Source organism: Nannospalax galili, unplaced genomic scaffold (genome assembly GCF_000622305.1).
Source record: "Nannospalax galili isolate Female #2095 unplaced genomic scaffold, S.galili_v1.0 scaffold137, whole genome shotgun sequence".
NCBI classification, from domain to species: Eukaryota; Metazoa; Chordata; class Mammalia; order Rodentia; family Spalacidae; genus Nannospalax; species Nannospalax galili.
In genome coordinates, this window is record NW_008340203.1 from 597,176 (window position 1) to 621,579 (window position 24,404).

At 40.8% G+C, this 24,404-nt stretch overlaps 2 protein-coding genes across 7 annotated transcripts in view; both read right to left on the reverse strand.

The window, feature by feature from the left end:
* Positions 1-2,447: 2,447 nt before the first annotated feature.
* Positions 2,448-2,862, reverse strand: LOC103735837 (keratin-associated protein 2-1-like). The gene has a single exon (XM_008835209.1). The coding sequence runs from the start codon at positions 2,838-2,840 to the stop codon at positions 2,448-2,450; it is 393 nt and encodes a 130-aa protein (XP_008833431.1). The 5' UTR covers positions 2,841-2,862.
* Positions 2,863-14,383: 11,521 nt separating this feature from the next.
* The window catches only part of LOC103735838 (keratin-associated protein 4-12-like), a 22,293-nt gene continuing 12,272 nt past the window's right edge, over positions 14,384-24,404 (reverse strand). For 2 of the 6 annotated variants that reach the window (XM_008835210.1, XM_017798725.1), the window contains one exon: positions 20,241-20,567. In XM_008835210.1, the coding sequence (XP_008833432.1) occupies positions 20,241-20,567 (327 nt within the window). Of the gene's footprint in view, positions 14,864-20,240; positions 20,607-24,404 lie in introns of those variants that run through there. The other 4 variants (XM_017798726.1, XM_017798724.1, XM_029564562.1 and 1 more) reach the window with 4 other exon arrangements.

The following is a 24,404-nucleotide window of genomic DNA, read 5'->3' on the forward strand; positions in this document are numbered from 1 at the left end:
CTCTTACTGACTCACATCAACAGACTTGAACATTGTTGGGAAGGGTGTGTCCCTGTACTTCATGACATAGATATTCAAAGTCATGTTATCCCAGTTTTACACATTCTGCAAGAGCATAATCAGTGGCAACAAGTATTAATTACACTGATAACCAGTTGTGAGAATTTTGTGGTTGGATCAAAAAAGAATATAGTGATGGTGACTGTTTAGCTGGTGAGCCGTGTCCTCATCCTGATAATTTCATGAGTAGTGTTTTGGTAGCAGATAATTTTTGGGTTGTTAGATGTCAGGAAATGTCTACAGTTATGAAAACATCATGTGTTTTGTGGAGAATCCATTCTCAGTAATAATCTTAAAAATATCCTCTAGTTATAAGTATCAGAAATGAGAATGAGGAAGGTTGAGGGGGAAGTGAGGATGGAGAATGGGGAAGACATGGGAGATTGAAATCTTTCTTTTACCACATACCAAGGGCAAATGATTTATACTCTCCCTGACCTCAGTTTCCTCATCTGTGAAATGGAGAGTCTTCAGTACCTGGGGTTTTTATAGGCTGGTTTATTGTAAAAACCAATCAGTGCAAACATGAAAGGCAGAGAGATGCATATAATTAGTTGAAAAGAGAAAATACTTGAGTTGGAAAATGCAGACAATCAATAATTAGGGAGCTGGTGGAATTTGTGAATTCATTTATCAAATTAAAAGGTATCACACATCATAAAATTACATATAGAAGATCTATGTGACATGCACTAATGAATGAGTTGGGGGCAGTGATGTTTGCTATGCCAGGAAAATTAGTTTATTGACAACAGTGAGCAACAGTGCTAGTTGGCTTTTGTCAACTTGACACGAACTAGAGATACCTGGGAAGAGGGAACTTCAGCTGAGGAATTTCCTCCATTGGACTGGCCTGTACCCATGTCTGTGAGGCATTTTCTTAGTTGATGGTTGATGTAGGATGGCCCAGGCCACTGTGGGTGGGGTCATTCCTGGGGAGGGGCCTGGACTGTGTAAGAAAAGTAGCTCAGTAAGGCAAGGGAAGCACACCAGAAAGCGGCATTGGTCCAGGTCTCTACTTTAGTTTCTGCTTCCAGGTTTCTGCCTTGAGTCCTGCACTGGCCTTCTAGAATAATGGACTGTAAAGTGTAAGAAGTGATAAACCCTTTTCCTCCCCAAGTTTTGGTCAGTCTTTTATCACAGCAACAGAAAGTAAGGTAGAACTCTCTCTCTCTCTCTTTCTCCCTCTCTGTCTCTCATGCATCCATCCTTTTCTTCATCCATCCATCTATCCATCCATCCATCCATCCATCCATCTCTCATTTGTTATTTTTATTTTATGTGTATGAGTGTATCGCCTGCATGTGTGTAAGTGCACCTGTGTTGTACAATGTCCTTGGAGGTCAGAAGAGGGCATAGGGTCTCATAGCTTTAATTAGTGTCCCAGGAGATTCTTTTTTATTTAATAGTTTTGAAAATTCCATATATGAATAATACTGTATTTACATCATTTCTGCCTGTTTCTCCTGACTCCAATTCCTCCTGTGTCCCCCTTCCCTCTCAAATTTATGATCTCTTCTCCTCTTCTTTAATTCTTATTGTTACATATATGCGGAGAGAGAGAGAGAGAGAGAGAGAGAGAGAGAGAGAGAGAGAGAGAGAGAGAGCCACTAAGTCCAGGTAGGACTTTTCTTTTTGCTCCTTCGTACATGTGTTATATAGGTGATGCATGTACCACACTTGAACAGTGTTATGCTGGGAACTGCAGTAAGAAGTTGAAATGGACTATGCTGCCCAGTTTAGTGGCAGAAGCTACTCTGAGCTTGGCATAATCTCCTCCCACTCCTCCCAACCCCCTTCACTAACACTAACCCCCTTCATTTTCAAACCCATTGGGCTACAAGCCTTAGCTTCAAGGAATGTGGCTTGTTTGGGTAACCAGGATGCGTCAAACAATTGAAGATCCTGAGTAACAGTCACTGAAGCATCAGATTGGTACAGATAAGGTTTTGTTTAGGTTAAACTTTGGTTTCCTTATGCAGATTCTAGGCTCCCACTCATCCGCACACTCTAATAAATGAGCCGGGGGCAGTGGTGTTTGCTATGCCAGGAAAATTAGTTTATTGACAACAGTGAGCAACACATTGTAGAAGACAACGGTGAGGATTTGAACAGCCCAAATCATCAGGGTTCAGAATGCACTTAAGCCCATCCTGGGGGACCTTTGAAGGTAGAGTCACCACCCATGATAACTCCTGGTGATGCAGGTGTCTGGGAATGTGGCATAGAGCCATGATGATAATCTGCTTATTTCATGGTATATCCAGATCCTATGATGTTAAAATGCTGTCATCTTTGGGAGAGGGATATCTATTTTCTTTTACCCTGATTAAAACTCCAAATAGGTATGGAGGTGCCAGCACGTCATTCTATGGGGACTCCAGGGCTTAGCAGCAGGGGTCGCAGGGGGAGGTCCTGCAGGTGACGCGGCAGGGAGCAGGCTGGCAGCAGGGGGGCCGGCAGCAGGGAGCCTGCACAGAGATGGGCTGGCAGCTGGTGGAGGCCCAGCAGCAGGGTCTGCAGACCACAGCAGTGCAGGAGGTGGGGCAGCAGGTGATGGGGCGGCAGCAGCCCTGCTGCAGGCTGCAGGGGTCACAGCAGATGGGGCGGCGGCAGGGCTCGCAGATGGGGCGCGTGTAGTGGGGCACGCAGGTCACTGGGCGGCACACGGTGGTCTGGCAGGACACTGGGCGGCAGCAGCAGGGGTCGCGGCTGCAGCAGGGCTGGCAGCAGCCTCCACAGCTCTGGGAGGAGAAGGATCCGCAGCAGGAGTCGGTCATGGTGGTGGTGTGGTCTGGTGTGGGGTGGAGGAGTGGAGAGCAGTGGGTGGTTCTCAGGTGTGATGGCTTCCTCTGGGTTGGGTCCCTTTATATACCTGGAGAAGCGCTGATGACCCCAGGACACGTGATCATTCCTGTAAATCTTTTGGCTAATTAAGTGAGAAATTAGCATTGACTAATGGTATTTTTGGTCATTTCCCACCATACATATCCATGCATACACATCACAAATATTTCATTTTCTTCTGTGGTTTATCCTTACTGAATTTAAACACTGGATTCAAGTATGATGAGTTTGAAATACTTCTAACTCATCAAAGAGAAAAGAATTTGTTTTCTGAACTAGTTATGATCTAACCACTTTCTCCTTGGTCCTCATATCACCATCTTATTTCTTGCCTTCAAAGACTCTCTGGAGAGCCACCCAAGCCATGACATGCCTTATTAGTACACATAGACACAGCAATAACACGTTAATAGCACCACTGTAAGCAGACCAATCTTCATCTGCTTCCCAGACAACTCCCATGATGCATCTCAGGGCAGGTCTGTGGTTTTTCCTATGAGGTGGGATCCTGACACACAGGTTTGGTCACTCTCCCCTGCCCAACCAGGGTTTTCCTGCTCTGGTTGTTTCTTCATTCACCTGGGATGCCCTCCTTGTCCTTTCAATCCAAACTCAACTTCTACCTTGATTGTAAAACTGCTTCAAAGATTTATTGTCATTTTTATCTTTGGAATTTGAGATTGGTCATAGCATCTGTACCATTCAGAAAGGGATTGTGGAGAGTATACAGGACCATCCCACATCTCATTTTAGAGCTTAAGCTGTAGGGTTTGCTAAGGTTACACCATGAAGCTGCAGTGTGGGGTCTGAGTTCCAAGAACCTTCACCCATCGGCAAGTGGTCTCTGCATGGAGGTCTACGCTTATTAGGTTCAGTAAAGTATGATTTTATTAAAGTAATTAGGAAGTTTCTGCTTACATTTCAACAGTGCTACTAACTGATCTTGGAAAATGAAGAGGGAAACAGTTGGCCACAGAGACAGATAACTTCTGGGGAAGACATCCCTAGGACCCAGTTCTGAAGGTTCTCTCTGAAGGTCATGAAAGGACAACTTCTTGTTGGTATCCTGTTTCTCTGTTGTTATTCTCAAAGTGTAGTCCAGCTGCGCTTGGAAGACATGTTGTGAAGCTATTTGATTTGCCCTGGTTTAACTGTGTCTCTACATTTTATGTTGAGTCCCACAAATGCATCTTTAAGTCTTAAAGTAGATCTGCACTTTTTTTCTAGGAATGAATAAAGAATTTTGCTTAATCCTGTTCCCCACTTACTCTTTTGAGCATTAAGGGAAAAATAGGAGGGAAAAGAGCTTTTAAAGCCCAACTCAAGAGATGGCGAAAAAACTCAGCAGGTCAAGACACTTGCTGCCAAGCCTGATAACCCGAGTTTGATCCTCTGGACCCACATGGTGGAAGAGAGAACCCGTTCTTCCAAGTTGTCTTCTGACCTCCACACCTGAACTGACTGACGTGGGTGCACACAGACACACAGACACACACACACGATAAATGTAGAAAAGTCTGACTCAAATGCTTTATGTTTTTGGAAAGTGATGGAGTGGGTTTATTTCTAGAGGGGAAATACTTGAACACAGCAGGTTGTAGTGTGCAGCGGGGGTAAGCAGGGGCGAGGTTACGAACACCGGCTGAGAATGCGGCGGAGAGGCACCGGGCCCAGCGTCACAGGCACGAAAAGTGACGGAGCTGCTGCTGGGTCGGAACAGTCTCAGGAAAGCAAGGAGCGTCAACAGGAAAGACAGTGCTGAGCTTTTGGGGCTGCTGAGAAAAGGCTAAAAGAGCTGGGCTTGACTTCCCTGCTGCTACTGGAAGGCGCTCAAATGCTTTTTAATGTCATTTATCCTGAATTTACCTCTTTCAAGCTTTAGGGACGAGGCCTTCTGTTGACATGAGGAAATTAGCTTTATTTTGCATGAATGATATTATAGAAAGTATAAATATGAAATTTATCAAATTTATTCTTTATCTTTTCTCATGCCAAGATTTCCTCTTGGTTCCTTCATATTAATTTATAACATGATAATATTTTCCTATAAACCAAATACTTTTCTGGGGTAATGTGTCTGGAATTATACACAGGATTCTAAACAAAATGACCTTATAATTTGGTGGAAAGATTAGAGTTCCTAATCTGTTTACAAATTACCTTATTTATGATTAACTTCTGTGGACATTTTTGATCTCTCTAAGTCCTTTGAATTAATGATTTGTATCATAGTATTATAGGGAATCCTATTTTTTTAAACAGGCTTTTATTAAAAAGTGTTCACACATTTTTTTTTCTCTAAAAACTACTTTCTGTATTTCCCCTCTTGAATCATAGCTCCATTTATTTGTGTTAGGTTTCAGCTGCCATTTTTCTGTTTTCTACGTAAGAACGTGTTACCATTGTTCTATATGGAGAATGATCCAGGATAGTTGTGCTTTCAGTCTTGAATGAGTGAGTTTGTTAAGTACTGAGCAAGCAGGAGTGAAAGAACAAAACAGCAAGCAACAGAAAGATAGCCAAGCACCAGATCAGACTCTTAACAGCATCCAGCACCGAAACAGGCGGCTGGAACATCTTTCTGTTAAAGGGTCTCAGGCAGAACATCTTCTCCCGGGTGAAACTTCAGCCAGCCATTCCCTCAAATGCATTTTTCATTATGGGATTATTTGATTTGGGAAGATCTCTGGAATGATTGACTTCAGAATGTGTTCAAGGACACACGATTTTAACTGATCTGATTTGCTCTTCATATTCTTAAGAACATGTTAGGCTCACTCTTGGGCTATTTTGCTGTTCTTCTTTCCCCTTCTCACAGGGCCAGCCCATTCCAGACCAGGGGCCTTGGAGGACACACTAGCCGAAGCATGTTTGTGTAGTGGAGGGGCCAACCTGCCTCTGGAGCCAGCCTCCCAATGAGCTTAAACAGCACATGACAGTTTACTCATCTAATGTAAAACCATATATTGAATACTCGATATGTTCCAAGGATCGTAACAAGTACTTTTATACCTGATTAATGATTATAATAATCAATGGAGGTAGTTATTATTGTTTCTACTCTAAAGAGGAGTAATCTGAAGTTTAGAAAGTTTACTAATTTGCCCAAGGTCACATAGCTGTTTACTAACAGAGTCTGGATGCAAATTCAGACATGTCTCTCTGGTAAGTTTATGTTTAAATAAAGATGTTTACAAATGAATGTGGGGCTGGAAAGATGGCTCAGCGGTTAAGAACACTAGTTGTGCTTGCAGAAGACCCGGGCTCAAATCCCAGCACCCACATGGCAGCTAATAACTGTCCATAACTCCACTTCCAAGGGATCTGACAGCCTCTTCTGTCCTCCGCAGGCATTGCACGACATGGGTGCACTCACATACATGCAGGCAATACACTCATACACATAAAATAAAAATAATAAAGAAAATATTAAAAAAAACAAATGAATGAGATTATCCTGTAGGTCAACATTAATAGATTGACTTTATACTACGCGTTTAAGTTAAGTTTTAACTATTAATATACAGATTTATAAATTTATGACCTCCACAAAATTTATTAAAATTTAAAATACAACAAGTCCTGGAGTATATTCTTAGACATTACTTCATTTTTACTGTTTTAGTCAGAAACCATCTTCTTATCTTTGTACACTGAGTGACATTCTAAACTAGTTTCTCATTATTATCTTGATTGAATAGTAACAATGCTATATAACAAGCAATCACAGATTCTCATCACATACAGTAATAAGTGTGTATTTTATGGTCAAGTGTCTGCATGTCATTTTGGCTCATTAAAACTGAGTGTGGCTTTTGGTCATTGGCTAGTTTGGGACTTCTTTTTGAAGTAGGGGTACCATATTTAGTAAATAAAAGTACATATGTCCTAAATAAAACTAAATATAGGATAAACAACAAGTAATTTTTATAATAATTCTGAGTATAAACAGGAAATACATTTAAAAGTATTTGTTGCTTAACTGAAATTAAGATTTAACAAGTTGCCCTGTATTTTAGCTGGCAACTACTTCTGAAAACAGAAGCTGAAGAGAGCCGTCTGCACACATGTTTTAAGTCTTTTGTCTTCTGAGAAGAGAGAGGAATAGAGAATTAAAGGTAATGAAGAATAATCTAGTCTACTGAAGTGGAGAATAAATTATTTTAGTAATGTCTGCTGTGGAGTGAAACAGAGACTTTAGAGTGTTAGATTATGGTCTCCATTTGTGTAAATAACTTGTAATGCTCCTTCTTCCTGCTTTCCCAGTCAGCCAAGAATGGTTGGGGATTAAACAGGGACTGCCTGATTTCTCCACAGAAGTTTAGACTATCTACTGCTGGTTTGTATCTATTGATTCAAAAGACAAAAAATATTGGGAAGAACCAAATTTCATGGAAGTAGATGCTTTTGTTATTGTATGCGTGTATGTATGTTTCTGTATGAATTTGTGTGTGTGTATGTGTGTATGTGTGTGTATGTGTGTGTGCTCATGTGTTGAAGCTAGAGGACAGCCTTGGGTGTTGTTGCTCAGGTGCTATCTGCCTTTTTTAATGTTTTTAGGTCCTCTCATTGGCCTGAAACATGCCAAGTAGGCTAGTCTGACTGACCAGTGAGTACTGGAGAGCCTCCTGACTCTATCTCCTCAGTGTTGGGATTACAAATGTGCACCACCATGCCAGGCTTTGCCGGTTCAGGTCTTTGTACTTGCACAGAATTTTACTGACTGAGCTTTCTTCCTAGCCCATGAAATAGATATTTTCAATTAAAAATACTTTATTTATTATTTTTATGAGTGTATTGCCCGCATGTATGTGAGTACACCCATGTCATGCAATGCTTGCGGAGGTCAGAAGAGGGTGTTGGATCCTCTAGGACTGGAGTTACAGATGGTTGTTAACTTCCATGTGGGTGGTGGGAATTAAACCCAGGTCCTCTGCAAGAGCAGCCAGTGTTCTTAACCCCTGAGCCATCTCTCCAGTCCTGGTATTTTCTCCTTTCTTTTTCTTTCTTTCTTCCCTTCTTCCCTTCTTCCCTTTCTTCCTTCCTTTCTTCCTTCCTTTCTTTCTTTCTTTCTTTCTTTCTTTCTTTTTTTTTTTTAATTTAAAGTAGCTTTGTTGCTCCAGTATACAGGACAAATTTATGCCACTAGAGCAGAGGCTGTGGATGACTCATATTTCCAATGATATTTTCTTAATTAAATATTTCATTAGAAATTCTATTTCATTGCTCAACAGTAAGTATAAATTATCTAAATGGCCGACAGATAAAGTTTTCTCTTGGGAAAAGTAGAATTGAGAGACTTGAGTTAACAAGCTTTAGCAGCAGAGTTGTAGAAATTCTGCATACACATTTAAAAGTAATAAACTTCCAAATTAAAAAAAAAAAAAAAACAAAGAAAATCTCCAGATGGCAAAACGGACAGGGGTATCAGCTGCTGTTCTGTGAACTCTGCAGCAAGCTGGAGACTGGATTGTTCAGCTGTGAGCTGGAGCTGCAACTTTACAGTGTGAATCAGTGGCTTGGGCTGGGATTTTACTGTATTTTTACAGAGTCAAAAGGCATGACCTCAAGTCTATTAACAGCTGAGACTCTGAATGTCAAGAGACAGGAAAACGGGAAAAATTATGTCCACTTGTAGGAAACCAGGATGGCGTGCCCTAGGGTAAGATGGACCTGAAAATTTAAAAGCCCAGGCTATGATCTCTGATGAAGGGAAGGACATTGAATACAGCATCCTCAGATCCCTGCCTTGCTGAACACTGCAGAACTAGCTGGAGAAAAGTGGCTAGGTCAGAAATTTAAGCTCCTTGCTCTGAGGGAAAAATCTTGGCTAACATCCCTTAGCCCACTCCTTCTAAACAGATAACTCGGCTATCACTAGTTAAACGACTCTGCGAGGTTAAAAGTTTACTCCTGGGCTAAAAGCTAAAAGTTTACTATGCTTTTTGTCTGAAGAAAGTAAACATTGTGGCCAATAAATGACCAGATAGGCACTGGTAACTCTGAGTAAAAGTTCAAGCATCCTGCTTTACAAACAGCCTCTAGCTGGCGCCAGCTAAAAGCTGTATGTCCTGTTTTTTGTCTAATTGTGCCCTAAATCTTTGTATGTAACTGCCAAATCCCATGCAACAGCTAGTTCCTTGTACTGTATAAAAACCCACTGAATTTTTAAAATAAATATGGCTTGCTACAAATGTTTCAAGTCCCAGGGCTGGGCCCTGTGCTACCAGTATCACCATCACAGAAGAAAGGTTCCCCCACAAGGCAAAGTGGGGCCCCCTGCATCCACTGATTAAGAGAAGTCTTGTTCTTTGAGAAAAGTTAATGGAAAAAGTGAAAACTCTGTATCTATTTTGAAAACCTAAGTTAACGTCATGGAACAAGTCTAAGTGCTCAACAACATGAACGAAGAAAACATGATATATATTTGCATAAGAGAGTATTATACAGCCATAAAGAAAAACAAAAGAATAAGAGACTGAAGAATTATGTGTCCATGGATAGGACTTCTATATTAAATCTCAACCACCTGTGGCTCAGGCACCATTATGGAAGAGGGGGCAGAATGACTGTAAGAGCCAGGGATGGGGCAAGATCATAAGGAAACAATCTTTCAGGCCTCCAGGAACTTGCTCATATGAACTCACAGCAATGGTAGCAGCATGCACGTGGGCCCATGCAAACTCAATCAGACAAAAAGCCAGCACATAACTGGGGAAATGGGCAGCAGGCCCCAACCTTAGCCAAGGAAAATTGGCAGCTGATTACTGCTGGGTGAGGGAGAGTTGATCTTCTTTAAGGGAGTGACTCTGGCTAGGCTGTCTAACTCACACCGAGAGGCATCTGGGTACACAAACTTGACTCAATAAGCCTTAACTTATATGACAGAATGCATGAAATCTGGTGGGGGGTTATAGGGCCATGCAGATAGGAGAGGTGGTCTAAATATGATTAAGGTGTGTTGCATGAAATGCACAAAAGTTTAATAGAAGTATACATTGAGAAAAAAGAAAAACAGATTAGTTTGTAAGAAAATGAAGGATAGGAAAGGGACCAGTGGGAGGACAAGAGGAGGGGTGAGGGAGGGATGTGATGGGAGGGAGGAGGGACAAGAGGGGGGTGAGGGAGAGATGTGATAGGAGGGAGGAAGGACAGGAGGGGGATGAGGGAGGGATGTGATGGGAGGGAGGAAGGACAGGAGGGGGGTGAGGGAGGGATGTGATGGGAGGGAGGAAGGACAGGAGGGGGGGGAGGGAGGGATGTGAGGAGGGATGTGATGGGAGGGAGGAAGGACAGGAGGGGGGTGAGGGAGGGATGTGATGGGAGGGAGGAAGGACAGGAGGGGGGTGAGGGAGGGATGTGATGGGGGGAGGAGGACAAGAGGGGGGAATGTGTTGCAGGTATATTATGTACATGTATGAAAATATCATACTGACTCTGTCATTTTGTGTAATTAAAATACACCAGTAAAAAATGAACAAAAATGAAAGGGTGCTCTTTTCAGAAACTTGGATGGAACCGGAGATCATGTTAAGCAAAGTAAGTCAGACTCAAAAAGACAAATATTATGCTTTCTCTCAAATGTAGATTTGGAGAGGAGAAAAACAAAAGGACACGAAAGTAAAATGGAGATTATGAGGGATGTGGAAGGAGATAAGCAAGCCAACAGAGACTGAATATTATCAAAGTTCATTAAATGAACTATGAACTATAAAACTGAAAACAATTCCTTTGTACAGTTGATATATCCTAATGAAAAATAGAGTGAATCTCAAGGTGTGGCTACCATGGATGACTTCAGTATGAACCCACAAGAGTAACCTGCTCCAAGATCACACAAAAATAAAATTCAAATGTATGTATAAACCCCCAATGTTGCAACTGATTTAAATTTCTCTGATTTTAGAACTTAGGTTATTGTATTAATATCCATTCTTGTCTGTGTCAAACTTAAAGTGTATTTCATCCTACTTATTCCTCCTTGATTCAGTTAAAGAGATCTCAAATGAATTGTATGAGATGGGATTATTTCAAGGTGTCATTGTTTAGGTTGCCATACTACAGGTATTGTCTCCACATCTGTGCACATATGGGCAGCATTAATTGAATTCAGTGGGATACACACACACACACACACACACACACACACACGAAATTGGGAGGGAGATATGGACTTAGGGGGAGTTTGGGGGTGGGATAGATATGGTCAAGACGCATTGTATACATATATGACAATTTCAAAGAATAAATTTAAGGGGAAATAATAGGACACAGGTATTATCAAAAGGAAATGGGGGCACTTAAACTGGAGAAGGAGGAGGGTGGTTAGACAGGGAGAGATAGAGAAAGAGGAGAGAAGAGAGAGTGAGAGAGAAAGAAAGAGAAGCTAAATCAAGTTTAGGCGATAATAAGCCAAAGGGACATGTACTAACTCAACAGCCAGCCCCTGAAAAATACACATACAATATCTTACCATGAGCACAAGTGTACCTGAAGGCCATGTAACAAGGAGCACAGTGCCAGACAGGAGAAACCTCCCTTTGATGGTCAGAATAGTCCAAGAGGCTCCCCAAATAACACAGGCTATTGCCAGAGCCCTTGATTACCTCCCAGAACTCGAAGGTAAGACTCTATTGCTGAAGACGGGACATACTGCAGACACAGGACTTGGACTCAGGGAGCTGGAACCAACCTGGGAGCCTTCTGCCAGAAGACTGGTTCTCGTAGTTCTAGAGGACACTGTGCAAGCTGCTAAGGGAGAAAATCAATCAACGGTCCAACCCAACTCTAAAGCCTCATAACCACAACGACTGGCAGAGCAATCTACCTCTATTGGTGCAGCAGTGGTACTGTTACCTAGGTGGTAATCAACAGCTATCTAATTGGATTTAAATCCTTTCATTGAGAGGGAACTCATGGGTGACACTGTAAATATAGCCAAATACACACGGCTGGAAAGATCATAGATTCTAGAGAAAACCCCATCTCTGGCAGATCTCTAAACAAATGAAATTTCTTACTGTATGCTAAATATGGATCCTTACACTTTCAGACACGTATACCATTCGCCATTCATCAAAGAAGCTTCTTTTTATTTTTATTTTTGCAACATGTGGATGCTATGACAGAGTTCCACAACTGGTCACACACAGAGGATATATACCCAGCCCTAAACAACACATCTACAAAGGAATCTCTACACCCAAGGCTCATGGATCATAGCAGAACGGGGGAGAGAGAGACTATTAATCCATCTCTCAACTCTCACCAGCAAAGCCTCCTCATACAACAAAGTGCAATGCACGTGGGAGGTCACAACTGGCCAAGTTTTAGAGAACAAGAGACTGCAGAGTGCGGATCCCTGGATACGACTCCTATATTAAACCTACTCATTCATGACTCAGGGATCATTGTGGAAGAGAGGATGGAAAGATCGTAAGAGCCAGGATTGGTACATGAACATAAGGAAACAGGTTTTTAGACACTGGGAACTTGCTCATATGAACTTGCAGCAGTGGTGACAGCATGTGTAAAACCCATGCTGACTCAATCAGACAAAAACCCAGCATAGAATGAGGGAAATGGACAGCAGGCCCCAACCCCAGCTTAAGAACTACTGGCAACTGATTATTGCTGAGTGAAGGAGAGCAGGTCTTCTTTAAGGCAGAGACTCTATATAGACTGACAAGACTCCAGTGGATGAACTTGTACAGAGGGACATCAGGATACAAATGCTTGACCAGATAGGATTTAACATATATGACAGAATGCCTGAAATCCAGTGGTGGTGGAGGGCACAGATGGGGGAGGAAGGTCTAAATCTGATTAAGATCTATTATATGAAATGCACAAAAATTCAATAAAATATTTAGAAAATTCAAAGTGTTTTTTAAATAAATAAAAGCTCTTGGCCACACTTCTCTAAAGACCTCTGAGGGAACGAGAAGCTTAGCAGTGACATCTGAACAAATCATCGTCAACTGCTTTTGTCTAACAGCTAAGGGCTATTTCAGAGCCTCATAATAGGTAAGTTTTAACATTAATGAAAACCTCAATAGCAGGCATTCCTACTTGGCCCTTGGAGGGCCAAGGCACAAACACCATGTGTTTTCAAAGTCTTGTGCAGGGGCCGTGCCTGGAGAATGAGGCTCTGGTGTGTATGCCAGCTGTGTACTAATTCTTTCTCATTTCTCTCCTGCCTTTCCCTTGCCCATAGGATCCTGCTACGTTGCCCAAAGCGTCCTTGAACTCCCGAACTCAAGCAATTCTCCTGCCTGAGCCTCTTGAGCTCAGCCTCTGAGCTGGGATATGCACCATCCATCATGCCTGGGTATTATGACCTAATTCTAATTTTAAAAATCCTTCCAAAGAGAAAATGAGTTTTGGGAGTCCAGCCTCAAAGGGTGAGCATCTGTCAGTGTATTAATTGTGGAAATGTTTGAAATACATCCTTAGAGAACACATTCAGAAACATACCACACCGTCCAAATGAGTCATATTTCCTTATAATACAATGAAATGTGCATCTTTTCATGGAAGGAGCTCAATGGTAAATATAACTCACTTTGTGATTACAAATTCTGAAATGCTTCTTTATTAAGTGAGATGAGTCAAGCATGTTATTTTTCATATTAATATTCATTCTGTAGTCCAGGCTTGCTTCAAACTCATGACAGTCCTGACTCAGCTTTCCTGAATACTGGGATTGCAAACATAGATCGTCACACCTGACTCTTCGATTCTTAGTAGATTTTCTTGATTTCATTGGTGTGTGTGTGTGTTTTTCCCTCAGTAGTTTGGTTTTACTTTTTTCTATAAAATGTAGCCAATGATAGTAAGAAGTATAATATACTAAGGGTATGTTTTAATTAAAGGCAAGGATGTGAATTAGGGTTTTCCTAACTTTGAATATTAAGACCCACACATGCAGACACATGTACACACATGCACAAACACAAATATGCACCCTACTTTCCTGCTAATATCTTGTTACCTGTATTTCAGATAATATTTATTTTTGTGTAATGGCTGCAACATGACTCTTCAGGTAAAATACATCCTCAATTATTGAATAAAATAACCGTAGAGGACAATAGAGGACAATGTCAATGAATTTTATGTGTAGAAAAGTTTATTAGAAAGGAAAGGAGAAATAGAACATAAATTCACTGTAGGGATAATACAAGATACACTGTGTCCTCGAGTCTGAGGATGTAATGTCAGTGCCAAGACAGGGCCTACAGATCATAGCTAACATACTGGGAAGAATAATCTAGAGCCACAAAGTTAATTAATTTGGAAGACTGCAATACTTTCTTAGCTAATGGGCTACAAGTTGTTTTACTCGATGCTAACACTGGAAAGAAACCAAAGCAAAGAAGAGAATTTAAAAATGGACCAGAGTGTGCTGATTCCATGGATGATCTGGATCTGCAGGAATGGAGGTAAAGGGGGACATGAACCTAGAGCAGAGATCTTAGCAGCAGGGGATGGCACAACACATGGGGCGGGGGCAGGTAGAGATGACACAGGTTGGGCGGTAGCAAGTGGTGTGGCAGGAGACTTGACCACAGACTGGGCGCAGGCAGCAGCAGGGGCGACAGCAGGGACGGCAGCAGCTGGAGCCACAGCAGCTGGAACTGCCACAGGAGGGTTGGCAGCAGCTGGAGATGCAGCAGCTGGGCTGGCAGCAGGGGGGACGACAGCAGCTGGAGATGCAGCATTGGGGCCTGCAGCAGCTGGACACACAGCAGCTGGGGCGACAGCAGGTGGGAGGGCAGCAGCTGGAGATGCAGCACTGGGGCCTGCAGCAGCTGGGCCGGTAGCAGCTGGGCCGGCAGCAGGTGGTCCTGCAGCAGGTGGGCCGGCAGCAGCTGGGCTGGCAGCAGCTCTCCTGGCAGGTGCCTTGGCCACAGCCCTGCTCAGAGCAGACAGAGCCACAACAGGAGCTGACCATGGTGTCGGAGGAGGAGGTTCTGGGTGGGTTTTCAAGGGAATGAAGGTCTTGGCTTTGGAAGTCTCCCTATCCCACCTCCCCCTTTATACCCTGCTGAAGGCCTCATCTGACGACGTCATTATTTCCTTGTTATTATTTACCTTCTTGGAAAACTTGACCATTTAATTACATAATTGTATGCTCCTAGTTAAATACTCCAAGAAAGAAAGATATTTCCTTTTCCTGGTGTTTGCAATTGAAACACTTGAGGCATTTCTTCCTTAATGGGCCACTTTTGTTTCTGTTTCATGCCATGTCTTTCACAAAAGTACTCATCACACAACTCTTTGGCATTTTGTTTTCTAAATGTGACAGTCTTACCTACCTGTACACTGTTTCTTAAAAATTGTGGGAACTTTTTCACAAATGCTAAGATGAATTTTGTTGTCAAAGAAATGTTTTGTCCAGGCAAAATGCGGGAGAGGAATTAGAAAGACCATTTAAAGGGAGAGTGTCCCATCTGTCACAGGAATTGTGATGATCTTTTATGGATCATTAAATGATCAGACTCAAAAAACTTCTAAATTGTCAGTTCTCAAACTGAGACACTTGGCAAAGGTTCATTGCTCTTTTCTAAGCCACATTACAATGATGCTTTGAAAGAACCAACTCTCAGCATCCATTTTAAGGCCAAGAGTAGATGGACCTTAACTCTGAGAACGTGTTCCTTCAGATTTCCCTTGGAGCTGTGCTCCTGAGCCAGGGCCTTAGCTCATTCTTCTATTGAACCAGTATGTCCAACATGAAATGGGGAATTAGGAGTCAGGACCCACCCCTATCTTATCAGAGACTCTTGCGCCTTGATCCCTAAGCCTAGAATATCATATACACAACAGATTTCTCTCATTATTTGCAATGAGAAAAGCATGCAGCTTTCAGAGCTCTGATATGCAAAGCATATATACCCATAGCACATCTACACTCTGTTTTATACTATCTGGGGTAGAGGCCAAGGAGGGGTTCTGAGGGATAAGAAGACTACATAGTTCAGTGAACTTGTTTACATTATAGACAGTAACTTTTTGTTTACAAGGTTAGGTAAAGATCTTTATTCTAGATTATCTCCACATTGTAAAAGAAATTCCTATGGCTCATCATTCAGAAATAGTAGAAACTCAGTTTTGTTGTAGGTCTTCAGGAGAGACATTAAAAGTGAGGAATTTTTATTTATCTTTCGATTATAAAATTGTGCAGTGAAGTTTTTACTCACAGAGGTATTTTTTAAACTTATGGAGTAGGTACTATTATTTTCTAACATTTTGTTACATACATTTATTTATTCATTTTGTATGTGGGTGCACTCACTATGTGGATCCCAGAGATCAAACTCAGGTCATCAAGATTGACAGCAAGTGTCTTTAACCTACATCTTACCAGCCCACATTTTTATATATAAATAATATTTAGAATTACTAACTTTGGTAATATAAATATAAGAGCTTCTGCTGGGCATTGCAGGGGTAGGGAAAATAAGTCATATCTTGTAAAAATTAAAGAATTCCAATTACTTTAATGAAAAAGATAAATTCAAAACACACACACACTATGTGGATATGTTCCATATATCCTCTGTGTGTGTATACTTTGTAAAGAGTTTAGTATGTAACAGGCTTTGTGTGGATTCTCTTGAATTGATTTTCTTTTTAATGCAATCCCACGAAATACTGTGTTCTCCCTATTCATTGAGTGGAAGAAGCCAAAAATATATGTGTAAGATTAAACAAAAAGTGAGCCTAACATATCTCTGAGAAGCCAAAAGAGGTATGAAGAATCAAGCTTGCACATGTATCCTGGAACTGTCTCATCTTCCTGGATGCTTGCTGTCAGTGCTGCAAATTCCTCCTCATCTGTCAAGAGTCATTTGAGGTATTTCCTCTGGATATCTTTCTTAATAAATGATTTATTTATATATCATGATTCCTTGCATTGTGTGTGTAGTTCAACACGTTCTACACTATCACAATTATTGACCTCTTCCATTCCCCAGGCAAAATTTAAATACTCTGAAAGGCATAGGCTGTGACATTTATTTTTATTTACATGGTATTCAGCACAGGGCAAGAAATGAAGACACTGGTGATAAAGTTTTGCTGAGTGAATAAAAGCATTGGATCATGTCACTGTTCTAGTTTATATCTATAGCAATATTGATATAGATATGTGTGAATAACTCTTAGAGAAAAGACAATGAAAAGTCCAAAACGTGGATCACGGTTCTCTTTGAGAAAACTATTTTTACTGATTGTCCTGGTTAGCTTTCTGTTGCTGTGATAAAACACTGATCAAAGTAAGTTGGGAGGAAAGGTTTCATTTCATCTTATGTTTCCAAGGCAAAGTACATCTTTGAGGAAAGTCAGATAAGAGAACTCAAGATAGGAACCTGGAGGCAGGACCTGAACCAGAGACTGGGGAGGAGTGTTGTTTACTGACTTGGTTCCTCTCTTACCCCTGGCCTGCTCAGTCACTCATCTTATATAGTTCAGGCCCACCTGCCCAGGGTGGTACCATGCATCATGGGCTGGGCTTTCCTATATCAAGAAGAAATTACTCCACAGAAATTGAGGTAATTCCTCAGGTAAGGCTCCCTCCTTCCAACAGTCTTCAATTTATGTCAAGGTGACAAAAATAACGAGCAAACTTATCTAATCAATTCTTTACTCAAATATTTGTATTATTTATTAGGCAAGTGGCATGCCACCTGATAAATACATGTTTAGGAAAAAAAGCTGTGATTTATAGAATGAGACTGGTTTATAGATATCCACTAATACTGCTCTTAACTTACACGTCTCTATTCACACAGGGAAAAGAGATAACAAGATGGCACGTACCAAATAGTCACACTCATTTCCTTTTACCTCCTGACTTCCCAGTTTGCTCTTATTGTTATGAATAGTATCAATTACGCACAAATACTTTTTGAACACCTCTTATCTTTGCTTGAATTTTTTGTAATATAGAACCCAAGAAAAAGACCCAAGTGGTTTACTTGCAGTGGAATCTCAGAAGACCCCCCAGAAGGAGACAGCAGAAGAGAAGAATTGGCAAAAACAATCAGAAGAGGGAGAAAATCCAAAATGTTAGAGTGAATTATGGGGTTACGTTGTGGGTAACAAGGAGCACTATGGGGAAATGCCTCAACCTGGAAAGACTCAGTTGCTGTCATCATCTCCTTAGAATATCTTAGAGAACAGGTTGAGCATTGGTGTTAATGATGAGGTCAGTAAAATACAAACTTAGGAAAACTGATAGATTTTTTTTATACATGAGAAACAATCTTTCATAAAATATAATGGAGAAAATATACTCATCAGTCTCACAAAAATATTTAAGAATGCAAACAAATCTACCCAGCAATATACTTGCCCTAGATGGGAGAAAGCAGTCACAGTTCATGGATACCACATGATCTTTGAATAAAGGGCAGAATGAGAAACACAACAAAAGCGAGATGTGTGAATAAATGCCTGTGTGTATACACATGTACTTAATAAGGTTACAACACATACCAGTGACTCATGAACAAGATTAGCAATGATTCATGAAGGGGAATTTCCTTTTGATCTCAGGGTTTTATGCTGTTTTAAAATTTGAAGACCACGTTTGTGTTCAAGTGATGGGAAAGTTCTTGAAAAAGAATATATGTGACTTATAGAAAGTTGATCATTTTTTCCATAGCTTCTGTTAAATATATTTTCTGCCATTATGTTTATATTCTGATTTCTGTCATGCACTGAAATATTAAGCATACATGTTAATGAATTGTTCCAGCTCTCAAAGCTTCTGCCATGAACAGGTGGAAATCTTCAGGGAACAGACACAGACACGGGGGTCAGCATGCTGGGGGTTTACTGAGACATGCTCTAGGGTAGGAGAGGGAAGATAGTAGGGTTGGATACTGGGAGGAATCAAAATCGGAAGGCAATCTTGTGGGAAGACTCAGTTGAGCTTCTGGAGAGGTCAGAAGATGGAATGACTTGTTTGCCACATCCCTAAGTGGAGGAAAGGAATGTGGGTCTTTATGTTTCATACTGGAAAAGGGGTCCAGCTTATAGAAAAAGCCACCATCTCTAGCCACAGCAATGGGACTTCCCTAGCCTTCACCTCCCTCACTGGCTCTGAGGTGGCCACTCTACATGCCCCTCTATCTCCTACTGACAAAACACTTTATCTTAAGCCTATCCATTGTATATATGGAGAAAAGATTCCTTTCACTTAACTGTAAGTAGAAAATATAAAGATTTTGCTAAACAATCTAGTGCTGCTTTTACTTTTTTTCCCCTCCAAACATTGACAGACTTTATTGCTGGGGGGATTCCCACCTGGAACCCCATCCTTTTAAATAAAAGAGTGCATACGAAAGAAGGGATTTAGAAACTTTTACTTTTTAACCAAAGAATCCAAAATATGGTATGCATTTGTTTGCAGTCCTTCCAAATAATTTTCCCTGTTATTATATTCATGGACACGCCACAGCTTTAGTTTAATTCCTTTTTTCTAATAACTAAAAGGTGATTAGTTTATTTGCCTGAGACTAAGAAGACTTGAAGAGAAAACTAGGTAGTGATTAATATCATTTGATTTGTGTTGGAAACTTGACTAATGTGTGCTGTCTGCCTTATAAGAATATGCAAAATACAATTACCCAGGAAGGCTTCTTTTTTGTTTGTTAAATTTTTGTACATTTATTGCAGTGTGTGTGTGTGTGTGTGTGTGTGTGTGTGTGTGTGTGTGGTGTTTGTATTTGTTGTGGCATGCTTGTGGAGATCACAGAAGAACTTGTGGGACTTATTTCTCTTCTACTATGTGGGTTTCAGGGATGGAACTCAGATCAGACTTGCTGACAAGCGCCTTGACCTATTGAACTGTTTCACTGGCCTGATCTCATTTTTTGAACACAATAACCGCATTTCAATTTTCATTGCTCAATTGTTGGGTTTTTTTGTTGGTACACAGATAACAAAGTACATGGAAATCTTTGCAAAGGGTATAAAATAGACACTTTATTAAATTTCAACCTCAGAAGGGTTACAATTTGTGGCTCTACAAGTTCTGGAGATAATCTTTAAATTCCTTGAGCATGCTGAATAGGAGAAAGATGAAAGGAGGTATGCTGAAGGTGGTACAATCTGTTAACTAACTGGGAGATTTTAAAGCAATTCATTTAAAAAAGGAAGGAGTTCGGACAGAGTTCACAATGTGCACACAAAATAACTACAAATGATACTGGCATCTGGGACTCAGGAGATCAAGTCTCTTGAGCAGTGCACATTTTCTAGAAGGAAGAACTTCATCTGTAGGGAACGAGAAGATGAGGCGGTGCCTACAAAGGGAAGATTTAGCAGCAGGGGGTGGCACAGCACATGGGGCGGGGGCAGGTGGAGATGACACAGGTTGGGCGGTAGCAAGTGGTGTGGCAGGAGACTTGACCACAGACTGGGCGCAGGCAGCAGCAGGGGCGACAGCAGGGACGGCAGCAGCTGGAGCTACAGCAGCTGGAACTGCCACAGGAGGGTTGGCAGCAGCTGGAGATGCAGCAGCTGGGCTGGCAGCAGGTGGGACGACAGCAGCTGGAGATGCAGCACTGGGGCCTGCAGCAGCTGGACACACAGCAGCTGGGCTGGCAGCAGCTGGGCTGGCAGCAGCTGGGCTGGCAGCAGCTCTCCTGCTCGGAGCAGACAGAGCCACAACAGGAGCTGACCATGGTGTCAGAGGAGGAGGTTGTGGGTAGGTTTTCGAGCTGGTGAGATGTCTTAGTTTGATCTCTTGTTGCCCTTTCTTGCTTTTTATACCCTGCTGAGAGCTAATGAGCACGTGAGGAATCTTGTTTATACAACGGAAGATCAGTTAGCTCTAGTTAATTAGATTTGTTTATCTGGTAAATATTCCTATATATGGAAAAGGCTCTACTTCCTTTTTCCTGATGCATTATGAGCTATCTAGTTTGGTGAAGCCAAGTGAATCAGCTCTGTTTTCCTTTGATATATCCCCTTATATGGACACATTACTCAACCCTCGTTTCATTGGACTGAATGTTAATTCTTTGTTTTTGGACTTAACCAGGATAAATGTTGAGAATAGACTTTATAGTGACTAAATCCCTGCCATCAAATAGGTTAAAAGCAAGTCATATGGACTACTGGTAGGAAAACAGGATGAAATATTCACATTTGGGGTGTGTGGAGGTGGTAGCTCACAAGCAGTGAGGAATATTATGATTCCTCTGCATTTCCTGAGGTGCAAAGGACTCCGGGAAATATTCTATCTATTTTTGTCTTATTGAATCTATTCAATTTGAAGCTGCAATGAATAACTACTTTTTTCCTTTTTCCCACACCCCCATATACCCCCGCTCACCAGATTTCATGCAGTCTGTCATATATGTTAAGCCTTATGGAGTCAAGTTTCTGTACCTAGATGTCCCCTGATGCAAGTTCATTCACTAGAGTCTAGTCATTTAGAGTCACTCCCTTAAAAAATATCAACTCTCCCTAACCCAATAGTAATCAGCTGCCAATAGCTGGTTGGCTAAATTTGGGGCCTGCTGCCCATTTCCCCAGTTCTACGCTGGTTTTTTGTCTGATTGAGTTTGCATGGGTCTTGTGCAAGGTGTCACCACTGTTATAAGTTCATATGAGCAAGTTCCCAGAGTTTGGAAGACTCCATTTCCTTAGGTTCAAACACCAACCCTGGCTCTTACAATCTTCCTCTCCCCTTTTCCACAATGGTCCCTGAGCCGTGGGTGGGTGAGGTTTAATATAGGAGTTTTATCCAGGAACATGTGCTCCGCAGTCTCTTATTCTCTAAACTTTGGCCAGTTGTGGTCCTCTGTGTGCATCACACTCTATTGCTTGAGAAAGCTTCACTGGTGAGAGTTTGAGGGATATGTTAATGTTCTCTCTACCCCCAGTTCCACTATAGTCTGTCAGCCTTAGGCATAGAATAATTACTTTATTATTAGCAAAAGTGTTTGACATGATGAACCCTTAAAAATTATTAGAGTGTTGGCAAAGTGGTTTTGAGAATATGGTGTCATAGTAGAACATTGCGAAGTAACTTTTGCTAAGTCAACACATGCCAGTGAGTACGTACCATCTAGTGATCATAACACATTCTATACATGCATGAAATTCTTGAAGAATAAATAAAAATATTTTTAAAAGAAAGTATATTTTTCCATATTCTGAGTTCTTTTCTCTCAACAATGTATGGAGATACTTTGTTTGATACAAAAGAGAAATACTTAAGTCTAATCCATATCCTATACATGCTTAAGAGAAACAGGACATATACATAGGAAAGAGCTTGCCGGCTATTCCCAGGATTCTTGTATTAGTAAACAAAGCAACGATTAGACATTTAAATTTGTGCATTCCCAATGGAAGATGAGATAATCCTAATAATTATAATTTGTTGAATGTCTACTGTGTGCCAGGAATTTTCTGAGTCCTCTGTAATTGTTATCTTATTTACATTTCACAAGGACTCTCTGAGGTGGATGCAATTTTTGTTAATTCCTTACACATGAGGTCACTGAGGTCCCAGCGTGACTGAAGTCATACACCCAAAAGGAAGATCACTCTCTTATAGAATGTGAAGAAAAGAGTGATAACCCCATGCCATTTTTTTATGCCTAGAATATTCCATTTACCTAGAATGTTGTTTTCTCCTCTTTTATCAACTTAGCAAACTCTTGAAACTCTTTCAATGCCCACCAAAGCTTATTTCTGACATCTTTCATGACATCAAATATACTTAAAATGAATCTTTTTCTCCATGTTACTCCATGGTATGGCTCTGCTCTACCCTATCGCACTGTATCACGGCCATTTTGCTTTATCTCTTTTTCTCTAAGCTAAAGCCTAGAAGGTCTTAGTCTCAAGAAAGTATCTCATTTGTATTTATTAAGATGGTGCCCAGTCATAAGTGAGAGGTTAGTTGAGGGAATGTGGGATTTATTGTAAACAAGGGTACATATCTATAAGATGGATGGTATAGTTGGACACAGAAGGAAAACGTAATACTCAGAAAATGAGCACATGCTTGGATGAGACTGTGCTTCCAACTTTTGATTGGATCAATAACCTACTCAGTCATGTATGTAAAGACCAGAGAAAGATAATACTTCACTAGCAGAATGGGGGAGAATCTAAGGATTCTTGAACTTATACTGATTATTATGTTATTATTTAGTGGGTGGAAAATTGTGAGTGAGTATCACATTTTTTTCAATTATTATTTTTGGCCATGGAGTGATATAACTGGATCACATGGTAGTTTTATTTTTGGTTTTCTAAGATTTCTCCACACTGATTTCCACAGTGGCTGCACCAGCAGTGGATGAGGGTCCTCTTTTCCCCACACCCTCCTTAGCATCTGGTGTCATTTATTCTCTTGATCTCAGCCATTCTGGCTGGGCTAAGTTGAAATCCTAAAGAGGTTTTGATTTGCAGTTCCCTAATTACTAAAGATCTCAAACCCTTTTTAAGGTGTCTCTTAACCATTTTTATTTCTTCTTTTTTTTTGAATTTTTTATTGAGCGTCTGTATTCTCATACAACAGTTCTGAATCAAACCCAGACCCCCTCCCCTATCCCTGCCTCCCCCATCCTGTCACCAGACCTATGTACCCTGCCACATATGGTAATTCCTAACACATATGGTAATGATGTTTTAAAGATGTCTCTTAACCATTTTTATTTCTTCTTTTTTTTGAATTTTTTTATTGAGCGTCTGTATTCTCATACAACAGTTCTGAATCAAACCCAGACCCCCTCCCCTATCCCTGCCTCCCCCATCCTGTCACCAGACTTATTTACTCTGCCACATATGGTAATTCCTAACACATATGGTAATGATGTTCCATTTGTTGATTGTTGACCTTAATTCCTGACCAACTGATATCTGATTTAGAAAGTCCTTTCCTGTACCTATATCTTGTAGGGTCCTACCTATATTTTATTCTAACAATTTTAGCATTTCAGGTTTCACATTGAAGTTTTTGTTCTATTTGGAATTGATTTCTGTGCAAGATGATAGACATGGGCCTAATTTCATTCTTCTACACATGGAGATCCAGTTTTGTCAGCACCATTTGTTGAAGATGCTGTCTTTCCTCCAGTGTGTTTTCTTGGCACCTTTGTCAAATACCGGGTATTTGGGTCTTTTACTTTGCTCCATTGAGCTGTATGTCTGCTTTTCAGTACCATGCTGAATTTATGACTATAGCTCTATATTGTAGTTTGAGATCTGTTATGTTAATCCCCCCAACATTGTTACTTGTGTTCAGGATTGATTTGGCTATTCAGTATCTTTTCTGATTCCATATTTTTTAAAATTACTTTTTTAATAACAGCATAATTAGAAGAAGCACTTCATGACAACAGCATTGACATATTCAATAACAATTTCCATAGCTAAGATGCATCTGTTTCAAAACTGGCTGTAAATTTTTAGGTTTACAGTTGAATTAATACAGTTATACAATATTGTACTCAGTATAA